Genomic DNA, 20,236 nt, shown 5'->3' on the forward strand with positions numbered 1-20,236 from the left:
ATTCAAAAAGTGCAGAATATATTTGACATCACCTTTGCAATTCTTCTAATACAAAATCAGCTGTTTTTTTAATAAAAAATAATAATAATAATTAATGTCAAGTTCATGTTGTGCTAAAATCAATAATCAGATTAAAAAACAGGTAGTAACATTAATTTCGTAGAATTATTGGCAGCTTACAGACATAAGCAAGTCATAATATTTATACTCTTTATTTATATTTTTTTTAATAACCATTGCATAGTAATCACATAAAATGTAGAAATACATCCATGCTAAGAAAATATTTTTATCAGTAATAAAAATATTTTCTAATTAATTAATTACTAAATATTAATTTAAATGTTTAAAAAAAAATCTGAATTTAAAAGCTTTTGTTGGTCTCAAAACAAACAGAGACTGATCATTTATAAAAACTTGAAATCTGTTTAAAATTACTTGCATAAATTTTGATGATATGTTCCAATTTAAAGGAATGACCTGCAGATTTTTATGTGAAATTAAGACAGTCAAATTTAACGATTATGCCGTAATCGAATCTCAAAAAGTCCTTAGTAACCCTACGCCTAGATTACTCCTTATGTTTCTGAAAGAAGTAACTGACAGACAACAAAAAAACAGAAGTTGTATTGAAAAGGTGAAAAAAAATGGTGAAAGGAAGTGACGTATTTATCCAGAGAAATTGCGTCATTTGTTTATTATAAGTTGATGAGAGTGATTTATCTCTTGCGAAGAGCGGTTTTCTGTCGTTAAACAGTTTTGTCCTATTAGATTGGTAAGTTTGTAATTTTTACTCATCTTTCTTTCATTGTTTAAAATGAGAGGTTATTGCTTTTTCCCTCTTATATGCTTATTCCATCTTATAACATAAACGAGGGGCGTATCCAAAGTTTTATGATTAAATTTGGGAAAAATAAGAAATTTTTATTTCCCGATGATTTATGTGTACATTAACTTAGAAAATACATTATACGTGGCTTGCTGATATAAAATAATTTATACCCTAAAAAATATCGTTTCATGTATTATTTTATCAAAAATATATAATCAAAAGTTGGATAAATAAAAGCAATGAGTAATAGGAAGCAGTTTTTATATGTAACATTTTTATTAATTGCGAATTTTCTCTTTTTATTGATCAATTATAAACTAAGCATTTATTAGTGAATAAAGTGTTGTTCTAAACAAAATTGTTTTGTAAGTTGAACAATTTTGTACAGTAAATATACTTTGTTTATTTAAGTATTCTGCGGGATCATGATGCATTCTTTGTATATTTGAAGGAATCAACTGACGGGCTTGTTTTCTGTATACATACGCATTTCTTGAAATTAACTCTTATTATTTGACGATTTTTACATAAATGAATTTTAATTCATTTGCGAATTTTATTCATTTCTGGTTCATTTAACAGTAACTAAACTTCATATTACAAAGCATTTATGTTCAATTATGTATGTAATGATTCTCTTTTTATTGATCAATTATAAACTAAGCATTTATTAGTGAATAAAGTGTTGTTCTAAACAAAATTGTTTTGTAAGTTGAACAATTTTGTACAGTAAATATACTTTGTTTATTTAAGTATTCTGCGGGATCATGATGCATTCTTTGTATATTTGAAGGAATCAACTGACGGGCTTGTTTTCTGTATACATACGCATTTCTTGAAATTAACTTTTATTATTTGACGATTTTTACATAAATGAATTTTAATTCATTTGCGAATTTTATTCATTTCTGGTTCATTTAACAGTAACTAAACTTCATATTACAAAGCATTTATGTTCAATTATGTATGTAATGATTAACATGATCATAAACATATTTTAACAGTAAAGATAAACCCCAAGGGATTTTGAAGTTACATTTATTTATACAACTCATTTAAAGATCAAAATTTGTGAGCCAAAAGACGAAAAAAAAAATCTGCTTTTGCATAAAAGTTTATTATGCATATTATTTTTATTAAAAAGGTAATTAGTGATATTCAGGACTTTTCAACAGCAATGAAATTCTGTTTGACTTATACTTATTTAAGCGTAACTCTTTTGTAGATTTTCAGTTTTGTCCCATATTAGTTTTCCGTGGGATTTGATGATAAATATGTTCAGTTCCTATTCTTTAGAAATAAGTGCATTCCGCTAACGCGTTTTCAAGATTTCATCTGACTAGGCTTACTTATGCTTAATATTTGAAGTTTAGCAAATTAATATTATTTTGTTGTTATTTTTATTTTCTTAAATAATAGTTTAAATATGATGGATAAACAAATATCGTACTACATGTGATGAGACGAGACAAGGAACAGCACGCGCTTCTAAACATAACTTTATTCCTCTTTGTTTACACACACACTGAACAACAAAATTAATAGAAAAATAGAACATGAATAATAGCGCCCTCTAGTGATGAGGCAAACTGAATTTAAGGCCGAACATGCCGCCCGTCTTGAGTTCCGCAGTGGACTGATCGTTAAGACACGGTTACCAGCAGATCACCGAAGTCAAGCATCACTGGCTACGGTCAGTGTGCGGGTGGGTGACCACTTGGATCAGTCTGCGTAGGGACCGAGGGTGTACGGTATTGGTCCTCGTTAAACTGTGCTACCGTAAAGTGCTCGACTACGCGCGCAGGTCGTCGGGCTACCGAAGCGGGGGTGCCACCCCCTCTGCAGAGGATTAAAATTGTGATGGCATGTCTTCGGATCATCCTCCGGGATGTTTCCCAGACGGTCGCCAATAGCCCATTGTGCAGCTCTAGTGCGACGTAAATTAACAATAACAAGCCGCCCGCCTGGAAATACTATTTCAAAATTCTTAAATGTGATACGAATGCAATAAGACATTAAATGAACTGTTTACATGAATACACTTACATAAAGACATTTTTTTGTACAAATTTCTGCTTATTTTGGTAAAAGACACAATTTTGTTACATTTCCTTTAAATATGCCATCTGATGTTCTAACAGTTACAACTCGAACATGATTGTCAATACCGGTGTGTAATTGGACTACTCTGCACATTTTCCACTTGGTAGGTGGCAGATTATCATCTTTTAACAAACACAAATCATTAACTTCGATGTTTTTAGTTGGCAAAAGCCATTTTGGTCGTTGTTGCAGTCTACACAAATATTCTTTGTGCCAACGTTTCAAAACTGCTGCCCCATTTTTTGGATTATCTGCCATCTTGTAAGATAAGAAATGTTAAATTCGGTGTAATTTGGTTCGGGAATGCTTGTTAATGATCTTCCGATTATAAAATAACCTGGTGTTAAGGCCGATAGGTCGTTAGGGTCACAAGATAAGGCAGTTAAAGGTCGTGAATTGAGACAAGCTTCGATCTAGGCTAAGAGGGTCTCAAATTCTTCGTGTGTTAATTTGATATCACCCACAACCCGTTTTAAATGATATTTCGTGGATTTAATGCCCGCTTCCCATAGGCCCATGTGAGGAGCGCCGGGCACATTTAGATGCCAACGTATACCCATATCAGACAAAAATTTGTCAACATTTTGATTATAACCCTTTGATTTTGCTAGTCTTTCATATTCCATTAGTTTGCGCTTAGCTCCATTAAAATTGGACCGCAGTCACTGTATATGTCGCTACATTTACCCCTACGAGAAATAAATCGCTTTAGAGCTGCAATGAAGGCACCTGCAGAAAGATCAGTGACCTACTCTAAATGGATAGCTCCTGTTGTAAAGCAAATAAAAAGAGCTATATATGCCTTGAATGTTTTAGAGCCCCGTCCTTTAGCTGCTTTAATTTGGAACGGGTCTGGATAATCAACTCCACATCGTAAGAATGTAAGAGCTGGTGAAATTCGACTGGATGGCAAATCACTCATCATTTGGTTAGTGACAGATGCTCTAATTCTACAACATTTAACACATTTTGTAATTATATGTCTGATAATATCTCTAGCACCCATGATCCAAAAAATTTCCTGAATAGAAGATTGTACAAGTTGAGCACTAGCATGTAATAAATTTTGATGATAATGTCTAATAATGAGATCAGTTAAGACATGCCTTTTTGGCAGTAAGATCGGATGTTTTTGGTCGTATCCGATATTTGCATGTCGCAAGCGACCTCCCACCCTGAGAATACCTGAATGATCCAAAAAGGAATTGAGAGATAAAATTTTGCTTTTGCAAGATAAGGGTTGATTTTTTGAAAAGCATTGATCTCACTATTAAACTCAACAGATTGAACTAATTTAATCAATACATTCATAGCATTATTAAGTTCATCAGTTTTTACAAAACCAGTTACCTTACTTTGGGAGTTTCTGCAATTGTGAATGAATCCTAAACAATATGCTGTTATACGTTTAAGTTTAGAGAAAAAGGAGAATTAGTTTATCAATTCATTTGCTTCAGATGAATGGCTGATAGTAGGCAATTGACTGCACAGTACACACTCTTTCTTCAGGCATAGGCTTACACATTTGAGATATGAGCATATTTGTTAGGAAAGAAATCGGTTGATACAGAAATGTTGGACTACTAAACCACTGAGATGTGAATAATGTTGATGATGACACACCACAGGTTGCGATATCTGCTGGATTTGTATCACCACTAATGTGATGCCACTGATTTGGGGAAGATAAGCTTTGGATTTTTGCTACTCTGTTGGCAACAAAGGTTTTCCATCGGCTGGATGGCGATCCCAACCAAGAAAGAACGATAGTTGAATCTGTATAGAAGTGAGATTGGGATATTGGAATATTTAATGCACTGCACGTAAATTTCATCAGCTTTACTAGAAGCAAAGCTCCACTTAGTTTTACTCTTGGAAGAGATTCATTCTTTAGTGGTGCAACTCTTGTTTTGGAGACAACAAGTTGAACACTGATTTGTTTATCATCTAGCACTGAGCGACAGTATATGACAGCCGCGTAAGCCTTTTCTGAAGCGTCGCTGAAGCCAAATAATTGAAATTGCTTGTTACGTGACAAGAGCCTTGGTATTTTGATGTCTTTTACTAGCATCATATCTTCTGCAAGCTTTGTCCACTCTTGTGAGATATTTGGAGAGATCGTTTCATCCCACTGCAATTTATGTTTCCACAGTTCTTGCATAATTAGCTTGTATTTAATTGAAATAGGTGCCAACCAACCTAGAGGGTCGAATGTTCAGGCAATAGTAGAAAGAAGTAGGCGTTTTGTCAAGGTATCTTCAAAGGATGTTGGAGAAACTTTGAAAATGAACACATCGTCTGCTGGATTCCAAAGAACTAAAGTCTTTATGATATTGTCACTGTCTATGTCAAGGGATGTATTTTTCAAGCACAAGTCTGCATCAATTAATTCAAAAATTCATTGCTGTTTGATGCCCATTTCCTCAGACTGAATCCTGCGCTTGATAACATTTGCATTAATTGTGTTTGTAATTCATGAGCTTTACTGAGTGTTTCAGCTCCAGACATTAAATCGTCTACATAAAAGTCTTTCATAACTGCATTGGAGACCAAAGGAAAATTATCTGCTTCTGTTGCTAGTTGTTGAAGACATTTTGTAGCAAGATAAAGCGCAGAAGCTGTGCCATAGGCGATTCTAGTGAGTCGATAATCTTGAATTGGCTCAAAAGGTGAGTTACACCATGCGATTCTTTGAAAATCAGAGTCCTTCAAAATAACCTGTCTGTACATTTTCTCAATGTCTGCTGTTAGAGCAATTTTATGTGTTCTAAATCTTATGAGCAATGTTGTTAAGTCATCTTGCAACTGCGGTCCTACCATCAATTCGTCATTAAGTGAAACACCTGTTGAAGATTTTGCAGAACCATAAAAAACAACACGGAATTTATCCCCGATTTTGTTTGGAACTGGATGATGAGGGAGATAAAAACTAGATGTGGCTGGAATGTCTATGTCCGTTTCTGGTATTAATTCCATGTGCCCGAGATCTAAATAATCTTGCATGAATTTATGATACTGCTTAGAAAGTGACTGATTTTTGACAAACCTACGTTCAATTTGTTGCTAACGATGAATAGCAAAATTTCGAGATGAACCAAGTTCTGCAGATGATTCACGAAAAAGAAAATTGACAGCAAATCTGCCAGTGGAGTCCCGAGAAAATGTTTCTTTAAAATGATTTTCGCATGCAATTTCTTCCTCTGAATAGCTTCTTAAAAATTATATACTGGGGCTAGGACGGACCAATTCGATGATGAGACGAGACAAGGAACAGCACGCGCTTCTAAACATAACTTTATTCTTCTTTGTTTACACACACACTGAACAACAAAATTAATAGAAAAATAGGACATGAATAATAGCGCCCTCTAGTGATGGCGTAAGCTGAATTTAAGGCCGAACAACATGTTTTATGTAAATTTTAAAAAAATCGTTCGCGTTATTCTAATAAAATATTTTGTATGCCTTTTAGAATCGTCTAACGGTGGGTTATTCTTTCATTACAATTCGAAATAAAAATTGAAATGAATTTTCACATAAATACTAGAGTAAAGCGCGGATCCATTTTCTAAGAATAACTCTAAAACAAGCATTTATAATTCATAAATGATATGGTGGCTCCAGTGGCCTCCCTATGTCTCTTTAAAGCCCGTTACTGTATGTATATCTATATAGATTGTAATAATTCGTCTTTTTAGTCTACCAAATTGAATCACCTTGAGTTAGTTCTGCTTTTCAATGGCATGGGTTTCAGTTTTTCTAACCTAAAATACTTTTGGGTTGAAACATTCTCATCTGCAAGGACTGAGACCATATTCAAGTTATTAAAATTTGTAATACATATTTTATTGAGCACATGTGGCACACTCTAGGGAGGAGCTTCGCAGCACGTCCCCAGCAACAATTTCGCAGCTGCGATTAGCACTACAAGAGAAATGGACAGCAATTCCTCAAGAGCTTCTTGACAACTTGATCCTAAGCATGGACAGACTAGCAGTCAGAGGTGATCGTATCCCGTACGAAAGGCTAGAATTTCCTTGCCAATCCGGTGTGAAATGGACGTTTCGGTCATTTGTAAATTGTGTTTTAAGCCTATATTTCACTAAAGTTTTTTATTGTTCATGTGGATTTTTTTTTTTTTTTGCAAGTTGTTTACCTTTCTTATATTCTTTCATTTTGAGGATCCTATGATATGATTTTTATCGATTTTCAACAAACACTGCTGTACAAACTTACATTCGAAAAACCACTTCGTCCTTAATTTTTGCACACCAGTGTATGTATATATATACTGTGACATCACTGGCTACGGTCAGTGTGCGGGTAGGTGATCACTTGGATTAGTCTGCGAGTGGGTGTGCGGTATTGGTCCGCGTTAAACTGTTTTACCGTAAAGTGCTCGACTTCGCGTGCTGGTCGTCGGGCTACTGAAGCGGGGGTGCCAGCTCTGGTGCGACGTAAATGAACTACAACAACTATGGCGTCCCACCGGGGAAGAGAGAATTCTTCCCCCCTGGAAGTTCTGGTGTGACCATTGCTTGAATCTTGTTAACATTTCGAATGAACCCACATTTACGACGCAACAGAGATGAAAAAATAGGAAAAAAACATTTTGATTAAAAATTATATATTTTTTTGCAAGTAGTAGCAACAATAGGGAAAAATGACTATTTAAAAAAAAAGCAAATGTTATTAATTATAATTATTAAATAGACATAAAATTTAATACTTATAGTACTATGCGATTTCACTTGACTATTACGCTGTCATAAATTTCACCATACGTACCACGGTACACTTACGTGGACCTGCATGTTCTTGACTATATTATTTTTAAATATTAAGTAATTGCAAATTCAAAAGCTTCATACAAGTCACAGAGCTATTAAGTCAAAAGATAAAATTGTTTTCAGAATAACTAAATTAAAAAATATTTAAAATTAGTTAAATTTTCGAGCATGTGGATTTACCTTCATTCTTCAAAAATCACTTCTGTTCATGTGGATTACCAATGTCTACCCAAATAACTTATGTTCTACATCTATTGGAATCCCGAGAAAGCTTAAATATCTACGAATTCAGTGAAAGTAAAACTATAAATTTTCTAATAGCGTGTTTTTAGAAGCTAAGAAACGAAGGTCCACTTATGTGAACCGAGGTAATGAATAGATTAATGACAGGTGCCTTTTAAATTTAAAAAAAGGCGAAATTTTAAATCAGACTTCACACTTAGAAAAATAAAAAGAGAAGTCTCTTGTTTAGGAGAAGATGGTGTGTTGCGCACTCCCGGAAAATTATTGTTGTACAATGTTTTATAAATAAATAACTCGTCTATAAATTTATGATACATAGTAAATTGGTTATTAATAAAAAAATAAATTCGCTTATAAAAAAACTATTAGAATTATTTTTTTAACAAATGGTGAGAAAAACTATACAGGTTATATTGAAATACGAGTAAGAAAACGTAATTTAAGCAAAAGCATAATTTAAGGTTTGATGGGGGCTGATAAAAATCTTTGTTAATGGTTTTAAATTTCATCCTAGTTGCGGTAACTTGCTTTCAGTTTCAAACAAAAAGTTAAAAATAAAAGCAAAGATATTTAATATTTCTCCGGCACAGATAACGTGAACTATTTCTATTTTCAGCAAAAGTTTTATCTTCTTTTAAAATCAGAGTTAATAAGTTTAAGCGCTTCATTTTTTTCAGAAAATTCAAATAATAAAAGAAATTAATTGCTTTAAAAATGTGCAAGTTTAGAAATTAAACCGTCTAACAATCAATGAATGTTCATAATAGATGACGTAAAATTAAAAAGTAACATTAAAAAACTCTGCACTACTCTTAGTGTCAGAATTTGTTCACTTTTTTTCTTCTTTTTTTCCTTTGCACTTAAAAAAATAGGAACCGATTGAATAAAGGTAATCATTTTAAGTCAGAAAGAAATATCCATGCGAATCTTTAAAAAAATGCTTGAATCAGATTAAATAAGTCTCCTACTGGTGGCTGAGTCAGCAAATCTGGTATACTTCCCATACAAGCTATCATCGAAGCTACCTTCCCTAAAATGCCCTCTTCTTGTTTCCATAGCACCAGACTGCCGCAGACTTTGAGGCGGGCAGAGTACTTATCTTAGACAAACAGTACTAGCAAAAGTGATAGTATGTATGTAAGTATGTGAACCGATGTAATGAATAGGTTAATAAGCAGCAAGACTGAGTGGTTTTAAACACAATATGGGAGACAGGGACACTTGATGGGAAGGGGTTATTCAATTTTTTATTATGATTTTGCTACAAACCAAAACTTTAATTTCGTCACATTTAATATTAATATTGAACTTTAAAGATTGCTAACAAGCAAAAATGGTAAGTTCGATTTGATTGTATTTAACAAAAATTAAAATCATGGATTGCGTGTGTGATATAACTTACTACAACTTCTACTGTCAATTGATTATTAGTAAGACATCAAATGACTACAACTTCAACTGCACTTGATGATACCAAAAGATGTAACAACGTGCCTCATGTTTTTCATTCTATTAATAAACTACTAATCATAACTAATGTCGACTCTCTTTATTATTGATCTAAAATATTATTAAAATAGCTACAAAGACACAACATTGTGTCAGAAAAGCATTTTCCTAAGGAAAAAGTCGTACCCATGTGTAAATGATCTGCGTAAGTTAGTAGTTCAGTAGTGTATGGAACTTTTTGTGTCCACCTGTGCTTATAAGTGATAATTGAAATGGAAACCTTCAAACCACCTGGAGCCATGTCATTTAGTGGCAATTTGATAGAAAACTGGACAAAATGGAAGCAGAAACTTAATAATTCCCTTGTAGCTTCGGAGAAAGATGAAAAACCAGATGCAGTTAAAATAGCGATCTTGTTGAATCTAATCGGTGATGAAGGTGAAAATATCTATAATACCTTTAAGTTAGAAGATAATGAAAAGACATTTAATAGTATTATTAAAAAATTTGATGATTATTGTTTTCCACAAAGTAACGAAGTTTTTGAACGATTTAAGTTTTTCTCCTGCTCTAAGAAGGATGGTCAAAGCATTGACAACTATGTGACAGAACTAAAAACTCTGGCTGCTTCGTGTAATTTTGGAGAGCAGGAAACCAGCTTGACTCGAGATAGAATAGTACTTGGAGTGAAAGACACTGGACTGCAAGAGTGATTACTTAGCGAGCCCAGTCTAACCTTACAGAAGGCTGTTGACAGTGTTCGTGCATGTGAACTGAGCAGAAGCCAAGTTGAAACTATTAAGGAGTCAACAAATGGCAGTAGTATTGATGTGATTCAAAAGCAAGGACAAGGTAGCAGTTATGCTCGAAATCCGCATCCTAATGTGGACTGCCAGTCATGTGGTAGAGTGCTCAAAAGAGGGCAGTGCCCGGCATATAATAAATTATGCAATAAGTGTAAAAAAAAGAATCATTTTGCTGTGATGTGCAAAGATAAGTTCAACTACAACAAAAATGTGAATGAGGTACAATTTGCCTGTGACTCTAATAGTAGTGACAATAATGATATTTGTCTTTTTGTTGATAGTGTGCTTAATGCTCACTCGGTACATTGTAATGAATGGCTTAAAACAATATCAATTGAGGGTCAGCAGGTGTCTTTTAAGTTAAATACAGGGACACAGGTAAATGTTTTGTCTGTGCATATTTTTGAGACATTAAATGTGAAAAAAAATTTAAGCTCAACTGATGTTGTTTTAGTGTCATATGGAAATAACAAATTGGAACCTATTGGTTCCATAGATTTAATGTGCAGCACTGACAAATATTCTGATATGTTACTTAAATTATTGTAATTGATGTGAAATAAAAACCTATCCTAGGTTTACAAGCTTGTGAAAAGCTACAATTGGTCAAATGCATTGATACTCTTGAATCTAAAATAAAAGTAGTTGAAAAATATAAAGTTGTGTTTGAGGGACTGGGAAAGTTTCCTGGGGAACCTTGTCACATTGAGGTAAAAACAGATGTGGCTCCTGTAATAAATGCTCCTAGAAGAGTGCCTCAATCCTTATATAAAGAGTTAAGAAAAGCTCTTAATGAATTAGAGAAGTTAGGCATTGTATCGGAAGTTAATCAGCCAACAGATTGGGTTAATTGTATGGTAGTGGTTGAAAAGCCTAATGGGAAGCTACGGATATGCCTTGATCCTAGAAATCTTAACAAAGCGATAAAACGTGAGCACCATGCAATTCCATCCGCTGATGAAATAATTAACCGATTAGTGGGAAAACAATGTTATTCTGTGGTCGATTTAAAAGATTGGTTTTGGCAGGTGCCGTTAGATGAAAGAAGTTCAAAATTATGCACTTTTAACTCTCCTTTCGGTGGATACAAATTTAACCCCCTACCTTTTGGTATTAGTTCAGCTCCTGAAGTGTTTCAGAAGAAAAATCAGAAACTATTTGGGGATATTAAAGGTGGGGAAATTTATTTCGATGATATAATTATTGCAGGTGCGGATGAAGAAGACCATGATAACATTTTATTAGAAGTTTTAGAGAGGGCCAAAGCTAATAATGTAAAATTTAATCCTGACAAATTTCAATTTAAAGTTCCTGATGTAAAGTATATGGGTGTTCTCATTTCAAAATGTGGAATACAAGCAGATCCAGGCCATGTTAAAGCTATTGTTGCAATAGAGAAACCCTCTGACAAGAGTGGTATTAAGAGACTGTTAGGTATGGTTAATTTTCTTTCAAAATTCATACCAAATGTTTCAGCTGTTACAGCCCCTCTAAGAAATTTGTTAAAAATTGATGTAGAGTTTCAATGGGGTCCGGAACAAGATGTAAACAACCATTAGTTCAACACCAGTTCTAAAAGTGTTTAATGAATCTTTACCAATTACTATTCAATGTGATAGTTCAAAAGATGGTCTGGGTGCTTGCTTATTGCAAGAAGGTCACCCCATTGCTTTTGCATCTAGAAGTTTAACTGAGACTGAGCAAAATTATGCACAGATTGAAAAGGAATTATTGGCCATTGTTTTTGCTTTTCAAAAATATCACAATTTGATCTATGGTCATATGATTGTTGTTGAAAGTGACCACAAGCCCTTAACCTCTATAGTGCATAAGCCAATTAGTAAAATTTCTTCTAGATTGTAAAGAATGCTTCTTAAATTATTGAATTATGATTTCATAGTAAAGTATTTACCAGGTAAGAAATGTATGTTGCCGACACTTTGTCTAGAGCTTATGTAAAAGATAAAGTTTCGGATGATCCTGAAATGTTAAGCATGGTGCATTCAATTTTTAAAATCTTACCAATGAGTGAAAGCAGGTTTAAACAATTTCAAAAAGCATCTGAAGAAGATAAAGATTTAAAACTTATTGGTGAATACTTTCAAAAGGGCTGGCCCGAAAAGGGAAAGGTACCTGAAAATTTGAAGCAATATTACAAAGTTAAAAATGACATAGTTTGTTTAGAAGGGCTTGCATTTCTAAACGATAAGATTATAATTCCGAATATATTAAGACAGCGATTCTCAACCTGTGGGGCGCGAGCACACCAGAGGGGTGGCGCGAGAATATTCAAGAGAAAATATTATTTAAAAAAATTGATTAACTGGATGAAAGGAAAGCGCACATATACATAGAAAACAAAATACATTTTGACACATTTAATAACTTATTAAAGTGAAACAACTTATTAAATCAAAATTGAAGGTGGGGAGCCAAGGGTGGCTTGGCCTTAAGGATTTTTTTTATAATTTTCTGATTCAGTCTGTGTATCTGAATTTTTTCTGTAGCATCTTACACCTATCTCTAATATATATCACGTATACTTTTAATTGTAAAAGAAAATTTCATTTATTTTATAGTACAATTTTAAAATTTTAGCTTCTGCACCTAAGGTTTCGCACAGGTTCCAAAGGTGAGTCATGTTTTGAAATCACTTTTTCACTTACTCAAATTATCTTTAGAAAAAACACTTGGACTGGCAAACTTCTTTTAAAAAGGCACTTTAAGTGTCTTGCTGATAGGAACAAGTTTCCCGACTTTAAAAAAGATATTTGTTTTCAGAGTGCATAATTTGTTTATTGATTTTACTTTGATAGTTCTTGTGTGAAGTCATTAGCGATTCTTTTGAGTTAACTCATTAGAATTAATCAAGAATTATTGAGTTAATTTTTTCAGAAGGAAGTTAATATCTCTTGCTTCAAAGTTTATTGAAAACATTTTGTCACGCAACATCGAGAAAAGCTGACACTACATTTTCAGCTGTATCACCAATTCTCATAGCAGCAGTATCATTTGAAAGAGGTATGAACTGTAATTGTTTTGAAAAATTAACTCCAAACATAGTTTCTGCAATCTCAATTGCTGTTGATTTTTACTTTACTTTTGTTTTGGTAGTTAGTTAAAAATAATTTAAGGACAGAATTCAAAATACTCAACATACATTATTGTTGCATACATTTTACTGCAAGTGGGGGGCGCGATGAAAATTATATTTGAAAACTGGGCCGCGAATACTGAAAGGTTGAGAAACGCTGTATTAAGACAGGATATGTTAATGTTAATTCACGAATCTCATTTGGGTATTGCAAAATGTAAAAGTACAGCTAGGGAATTAATGTACTGGCCAAGTATTAACCGAGATATTCAAACTATGGTTTCCAAATGCACCATATGTGAAAAATTTCATAAGTCCCAGTGTAAAGAACCGCTAATTCCACATGAGATACCGATTCGCCCCTTTCAAAGAATTGGAATTGACATAATGTACTTTCATAATACGGATTATTTAGTATTAATTGATTATTATTCAAAGTGGGTTGAGACTGCACCTATTCAGAATAAGACTGCCACCGAAATTATACTCAAGTTAGAAGACATTTTTTCCAGATTCGGAATACCAGAAACTATTATTTGTGATAATGTCCCATTTAACAGCCATGAGTTCAAAAGCTTTGGAAAGGGGTGGGACATTAATATTCACGAGTCCAAATTATTCACAAAGCAACGGGATGGCTGAGAAAGCAGTTGGGATATGTAAGTCTATCTTTAAGAAAGCTTTTGAAGATAATCGTAGACCGTCAGTGGGCTTATTAGAATACCGTAATACACCTATTTCTGGATTAGGCTTATCCCCTGCTCAGCTAATGTTCAACAGGCGACTGAGAACTAAATTGCCCATTACCAGTAAGCTTCTTAATCCTAAACTTTTTAAAGATATTGACATAGAATTGTTAAGGAGGCAACAGAAGCAGAAACACTATTATGATAAATCTGGTAAAATTTTAAAAGAACTTAAACAGGGAGATAAAGTTATTGTTCAAAATGTCAAATCCAAACTATGGGAACCAGCTACTGTAGTGGGTAAAACTAAAAGTCCTCGTCAATATGAAATCAAAACAAACTCTGGGAGAACTTTAATAAGAAATAGGAGATTTCTAAAATTGTATAAAACATGCAATGAATATTGTGGTAGTACTGCCAGTCATTATTATGATGATGATCCTGATGAGTCTCCAGGAAATAAATGTACGATCATTACTAATACAGTTTCTAGATCAGAGACTGTGAATGGTCCAGGCAGTAGTCGTATAAGACAACGACCCCAATATTTAAGTGATTATGTATGTGATTAATTTATTATGCTTAATGGGATTATTCTTTATGTATTGAATTAATTTGATAAAATTTGAAAAGGGGTGTGTGATATAACTTACTACAACTTCTACTGTCAATTGATTATTAGTAAGACATCAAATGACTACAACTTCAACTGCACTTGATAAGTTGATGATACCAAAAGATGTAACAACGTGCCTCATGTTTTTCATTCTATTAATAAACTACTAATTATAACTAATGTCGACTCTCGTTATTATTTATCTAAAATATTATTAAAATCTACAAAGACACAACAGCGTGCACTATATTTTGTGACTAGGACTTCAGAAAAGTAACCAACGAAATATAGTTTTGCAAATCTTGAAACTCAAAATATTAAATGATGTGACTCGGAAGTAAAGATATTTTTATAACTATAATAAAAAATTTTAAAAAAATGAACTTCCGTGGCGATTAAATTTATTGTTTGATCGTAATATGTTATGAAATTTTTTAACTGGTATTATGAAATGTTCAAATAATGTCTGACAAAAACTGCTGTAAATGTTGATTTAAAAAAAAGAAGAAAAAACTGGAACCGAGACCGAAAGTTAACAAGTTACATCAAGGTACGAAATCACCATTTGCCATTGGTGATCCTAATATAAATGGTGTGTTCCAGATCAAACTATCATATTTTTCCGGGAGTTAAGAATTTGCGATTGCGCGCTAACTCCGGGATGTCACTATAGTCTGAACAGAGCATTCACAAGCTCTTAGCATATTTGATAGTGTAGTATATTTGAGGTCAGTTTTCCGAACCATTAAGATTGAGACCTAGTAGTGAAAATCAAAACTTTTTAAGGGTGTTCCATCTTTCATTTTGCGCACTTCACAGTGCGTGAAAATAAATAAAAGGCGGATACTTTTAATAACTTTTGATCACATCATCGTATTTTCAGGTTTTTTAAATTAATCTTTATAGTTCGTGAGTCAAACCTTAAATTTGCAAATGATTTTGTGCATACAATATTTTGAAGTAACATAATCAGACGTTATTTTAAGTTTCCTTAAGATTGAGTTCTAGTTCGAGAAAATTCGATCAAAAGTTATTCAGATTGTATCGTTATTTTATCTTTTTTTTTTCCCTCTGCGCTTTTTTTTCTTAAATTGCGATACTTAGCAGCTTTGTTATTAAATATTTAACCGTGAATTTTATATTTAATGGCAGCTTTTCCTTTGTTATAAATATCTTTTTTTTATAATCTAGACACTATGGATGGAAACTTCATTAAAAATAAGTACTAAGAAACACATCTAGAAAAATTCCGGTTATAAAAGCACGACTAGCTTATTGTTGCTTATCCTACGAGGACCATATTTTTGAAAACTGTAACTGTAAAAAGAAAAGAAACAAAAAGAGTACTTTTTTTACTGTAAATCAGAGTCTGAATTCAAATTATTTACGATTCATTAGATATCTATTAGTCTTGGTAAATGCTAAGGCAATATCTATTAGTCTTGGTAAATGCTAAGGCAATATCTATTAGTCTTGGTAAATGCTAAGGCAATGTCATTTAAAATAATTTCGATTTTTAAAAGACGAGACATTGTGACTTAGTTTTCAAAGAAACCGGTAATTTTGAAGCCCTGATTTCGTTATATTTTTATTTTTGTATTGTTATATATTGCGTACATAGCATAACTTGGTAATTCTTATCTTCCACGAGTTGTCTTTGAGTAATAATTTTGTGCGCATTGTTAAAATTAGAAGAAAGGTTATTCAGTACATTGCTGAAGTAATATTCGTTAATAGCTTATGTTCTTATATATGTAACAAATTAATATTTTTGATGTCCGTAATATGAACTTGAGTATTCTAGTTTAACAATAAATATCAAATATTTGCTCAAGCAATAAACAACAAATCGAATTCAGTAAACAAATGGCCAGCACTAGCTATATGTCAGGAAAGTATACTGCATACGATAACCCGGAAGTTTTGCTGAAGTAAAGGTTGTTGTTGTTAATTTACGTCGCACTAGAGCTGCACAGTGGGCTATTGGCGACAGTCTGGGAAACATCCCGGAGGATGATCCGAAGACATGCCATCACAATTTTGATCCTCTGCGGAGGGGATGGCACCCCCGCTTCGGTAGCCCGACGACCTGCGCGCGAAGTCGAGCACTTTACGGTAGCACAGTTTAACGAGGACCAATACCGCACACCCTCGGTCCCTACGCAGACTGATCCAAGTGATCACCCACCCGCACACTGACCGTAGCCAGTGATGCTTGACTTCGGTGAAGTAAAGGATACAGTGCCCTCTGCTATAGAAATCACAATCCATACAGTATGACGAGAAATACTTGGACAAATATATTGTAAAATTTTAATGCTTATGAAAAACTAAGCATTCAAATAAAGATGAAAATAACTTTCAATGCAACAAGGCCTGTAAACTAGTCACAAAATTTTCTGCTGCGAACCGCAACTAACCAGCTAATATTTTTGCGATTTCGAGGATTTTACTGGGATGGCAGAATCTATCCAAGATGGATTAAATAGAAAATGAATTCAAGTCTAGTGAGGAAAGTGGCCATTCTTTTTCTATAAGAGAATCAAGAAAATGTGTTAAGCTCTGTTGCGGAGTTGGAAATTGAAACTTTGGTTTTCATACAACTTTTGTGCACTGTCTTACATAAGATTGTGATGAAAATATGCTTTAAAATTTTATCCAATTTGTTTCATGCATTAATATCAATCGATTTATGAATTACCTATGCGGAAATATGTTATACGGGTTGTCTCTGTGTTATTCTTTATACTTTTTTAACCTCTCTGAAAATCACTAAAATATTTTTCAATACCTATCTACTACACCTGAAAAGAATCAAGCCTAGAAAAGTATTCTTTTTTTTAAATTTTATTTTAAATTTATAATATTTTAAGAATCTTAATAAGTAGGAATCGGCAATATTCTTTTTATAAAATGAAATCGCTTATCAAGCCTTGATAATCAAAACTTGGTTTATCAAGGTTCTACATTAATTTAATAAATCTTTCATGTGTTTCTGAAGACCCAGATTATATTGTTATTTTTCCTCGTAATTTTACTGCTACGTTACTCTATAACAATCAAAAAGTAAATTGTTTGATTAAAAAAACCTTACATACTAATGTGATATCTATGTTGCGTAGGGAAACAATATAAAAGGAAGCAATAAATACAAGAGGAAAATTGAGATTAAAAAGAGAAAGAAATTAAGATTTAGAAGATTGTGTCATTCTTTTAAAATGTGTATGGAATAATATTGACAGCTTTAACTGTTTTCGTGATTATTATTTTATTAAGGAACTTATTATGTTCTCTCAATTTAATGAAAAGACATTAAAGTAAAATGTTATTTCGTATGGTATTTACAAATAATATTCATTAAAATATTAAATAAAATATTTCTAAGTAACAATAATTCAGCTGAAAGAGTTTTTTTTTCTTAGGCTTTATAAATTAGTACATTTTGGGAATTTGATTTTATGAAAGAAAGAAAAAAATTGTTAAATCGTGTGCATGTACTAAGGGTGGTTTTTATTAACATGAGGAAATTTTTTTTCATCGATCTTTTTCGACACCTCCTAAAAATGTGCCATTTGGTATAAAACTATTATTTGGAAAGTTTCAGCTCAATAAAGTAATGTCTAGACCCCGATTGTCGAAATTTTAAAAAATATGATTTTTCTCAAAAAATTGCACATTTTTTGTTATAAAATGTGAATAGTTGGTAGTAGAAACATAAATCCTGATTCATTTTATAGATAATGCTTTTAACTTTTCAAACTCGTTTGCAAAACGAATAGACGGCTAAAAGTTTAATAATTCCTCCAATTTGTTGAAATGACCTTAAAATGGCTGAAGTAAAATAGATATTAAACATTTTGTAACTATAAGAAATAAAAAATATTAGAAATAAATAAAGTGACATTATTTTTTCGATGCATTTTTCGTAAACTGTTCTACAGGGATTGAGTACCATAAAGAGATATGATTGATATAAATGAAATAAATTATTATAATTTAATCCCTTTTTTTATTACGAAAAGTAATCTTATTCGTTGTTTCCATATGAAGACAAAGTGCAATAATAATAATTTCTGTACATGTTATTTTGTGTCTCTTTGTTTTGCCTAATTGGCGATATCTTCATTCTGAGTAAAAGCCTTGAAGAATATTGTCAAAAAAGTATAATTTCGAATTAATCATGAAATGATCAGCCAAAAGCGTAAAAATGGAGTTTTGTTTTGATTGCTTAAAAATATTCGGGTCGGAATATTAAATCGAAAAGAAAGAAATTATATCTCTTTTAGTCATCATTTCATATAACATTATCATCTAGTTTCAACCAGTGAAAAAAGTTAAGAATTTAAACGTGTATGGGAAAGAACCGTAGGATGAACTTTTGTAACATTTTGTTGTAATATCTCAAAATTCAATTACTTCATAAATTTTATTCTACTATACTAAACACAATGACAACAATGCTCATACGAAGCAGTTTTGATATTGGTTTTTTTCAAGATTGACAAATTCTATGCTTTGTATAAAAATGTTTCTTTTTAAATTAAAAATAAAGCATCCATATTAAAAAAAAAAAGCTTTAAGGAAAGGTATAGATTTTGTATTGATTTTTTCTTGTGGAGGGGTATTTAAAGCACAATTAGTCCCAAACCTACCGAAGATTCATACTTGAGAGGTAACTAGGAGATTTTCAGTTTAGCCTTGATGATTGCTTGGGTAGTACAAAACTGTGAAATTTCTAAAGTACAAAATTGGAGGTAGGAAATAAAATAGAAGTAATTCAAACACTTCTTCTTTAGTGCTAAAAGTTGGTGAAAAACTTGCGTCTTATTAGAGCAATTGTTTAAAAAAAAATTATTTTATATATTGTGCGTCATCATCAAATTTTAATTTTGAGATCAATTTTTTGAGTGGACGATGAAAAGTTCAATACTCGCTAAAAAATTTATTTTAATGTTTTATTTTCAAGAATTAGTTTCCCGAGATAGGCCTTTAGAAGTATTTGATACATTTTTTAATGACCCTCTATATAAAGGTTTAGATTAATGCTTCAAATGCTGCTTTAGCTTTGTATCAAGACCTAAAATATGCTAAAGCTTTCATTATTTTGGAAAAACTAGACGCAGTTAAATTAAAAATAGCAATAACAGAGTTAAGTTAAACTGCTTGTGGTAGTTAAATTGTCAATTAGTTGCTTTTGATTTATTTATTTATTTATGTTGTTCATTTACTTATTTATTGAAGAAATCTTGAAAAAGAAATGAAAATGCTTTCAAAACTACTGTCACGTGATGAACATGAAATAAGTATAGAATATAGTTAGGAAACTAGAATAATTGTTTATCTTTTTAACATTCAAATTTTTGATTCAGCAAATATTTTTTTTTAAAACTTAACAAGTATTAAATTTTATTTTGATTATTAAATTTGCTATTTTTAACTTAGTTTATGGCTCGATGTTTTCTATCAATGATTGAATTATCTGAAATAAAGTTCTTTTTTTTTTTCATAAGCGTTTTTATTTTCAATTTGACATTTTATACCTATCTTGTTTTAAAAAATCATTAGTTATGCCTTCCAACTTAAAAGATTTTACGATAGTTACCAAATGCATGCAATT

General features: G+C 32.3%; 4 protein-coding genes across 10 annotated transcripts in view; 2 read left to right on the forward strand and 2 right to left on the reverse strand.

Moving 5' to 3' along the window:
• Positions 1–20,236, forward strand: part of LOC107445131 (SEC14-like protein 2) — a 151,290-nt gene that overhangs the window by 43,569 nt on the left and 87,485 nt on the right. Inside the window, exon 1 of one of the 7 annotated variants that reach the window (XM_087154937.1) lies at positions 624–775. The exons of 4 other annotated variants lie outside the window; for them this stretch is intronic. The gene's annotated coding sequence lies outside the window, so the exon portion shown is untranslated. Of the gene's footprint in view, positions 1–623; positions 776–12,820; positions 12,856–20,236 lie in introns of those variants that run through there. 2 more of the 7 variants (XM_087154931.1, XM_087154941.1) reach the window with 2 other exon arrangements.
• LOC139427003 (uncharacterized) lies at positions 4,389–5,096 on the reverse strand. Its single transcript, XM_071187281.1, has one exon. It carries the CDS (start codon positions 5,094–5,096, stop codon positions 4,389–4,391), a length of 708 nt encoding a protein of 235 aa, XP_071043382.1.
• On the reverse strand, positions 5,321–5,938 carry LOC147801141 (uncharacterized). Its single transcript, XM_087155103.1, has one exon. The coding sequence runs from the start codon at positions 5,936–5,938 to the stop codon at positions 5,321–5,323; it is 618 nt and encodes a 205-aa protein (XP_087011229.1).
• Positions 9,544–14,695, forward strand: LOC147801142 (uncharacterized). The gene is made up of 4 exons (XM_087155104.1): positions 9,544–10,126; positions 10,199–10,320; positions 10,800–11,767; positions 13,814–14,695. The coding sequence occupies exons 1-4, from the start codon at positions 9,690–9,692 to the stop codon at positions 14,573–14,575; spliced, it is 2,289 nt and encodes a 762-aa protein (XP_087011230.1). The 5' UTR covers positions 9,544–9,689; the 3' UTR covers positions 14,576–14,695.

Source organism: Parasteatoda tepidariorum, chromosome 11, assembly GCF_982258835.1.
Source record: "Parasteatoda tepidariorum strain Cologne lab strain chromosome 11, Ptep-v5.0, whole genome shotgun sequence".
Classification (NCBI taxonomy): domain Eukaryota; kingdom Metazoa; phylum Arthropoda; class Arachnida; order Araneae; family Theridiidae; genus Parasteatoda; species Parasteatoda tepidariorum.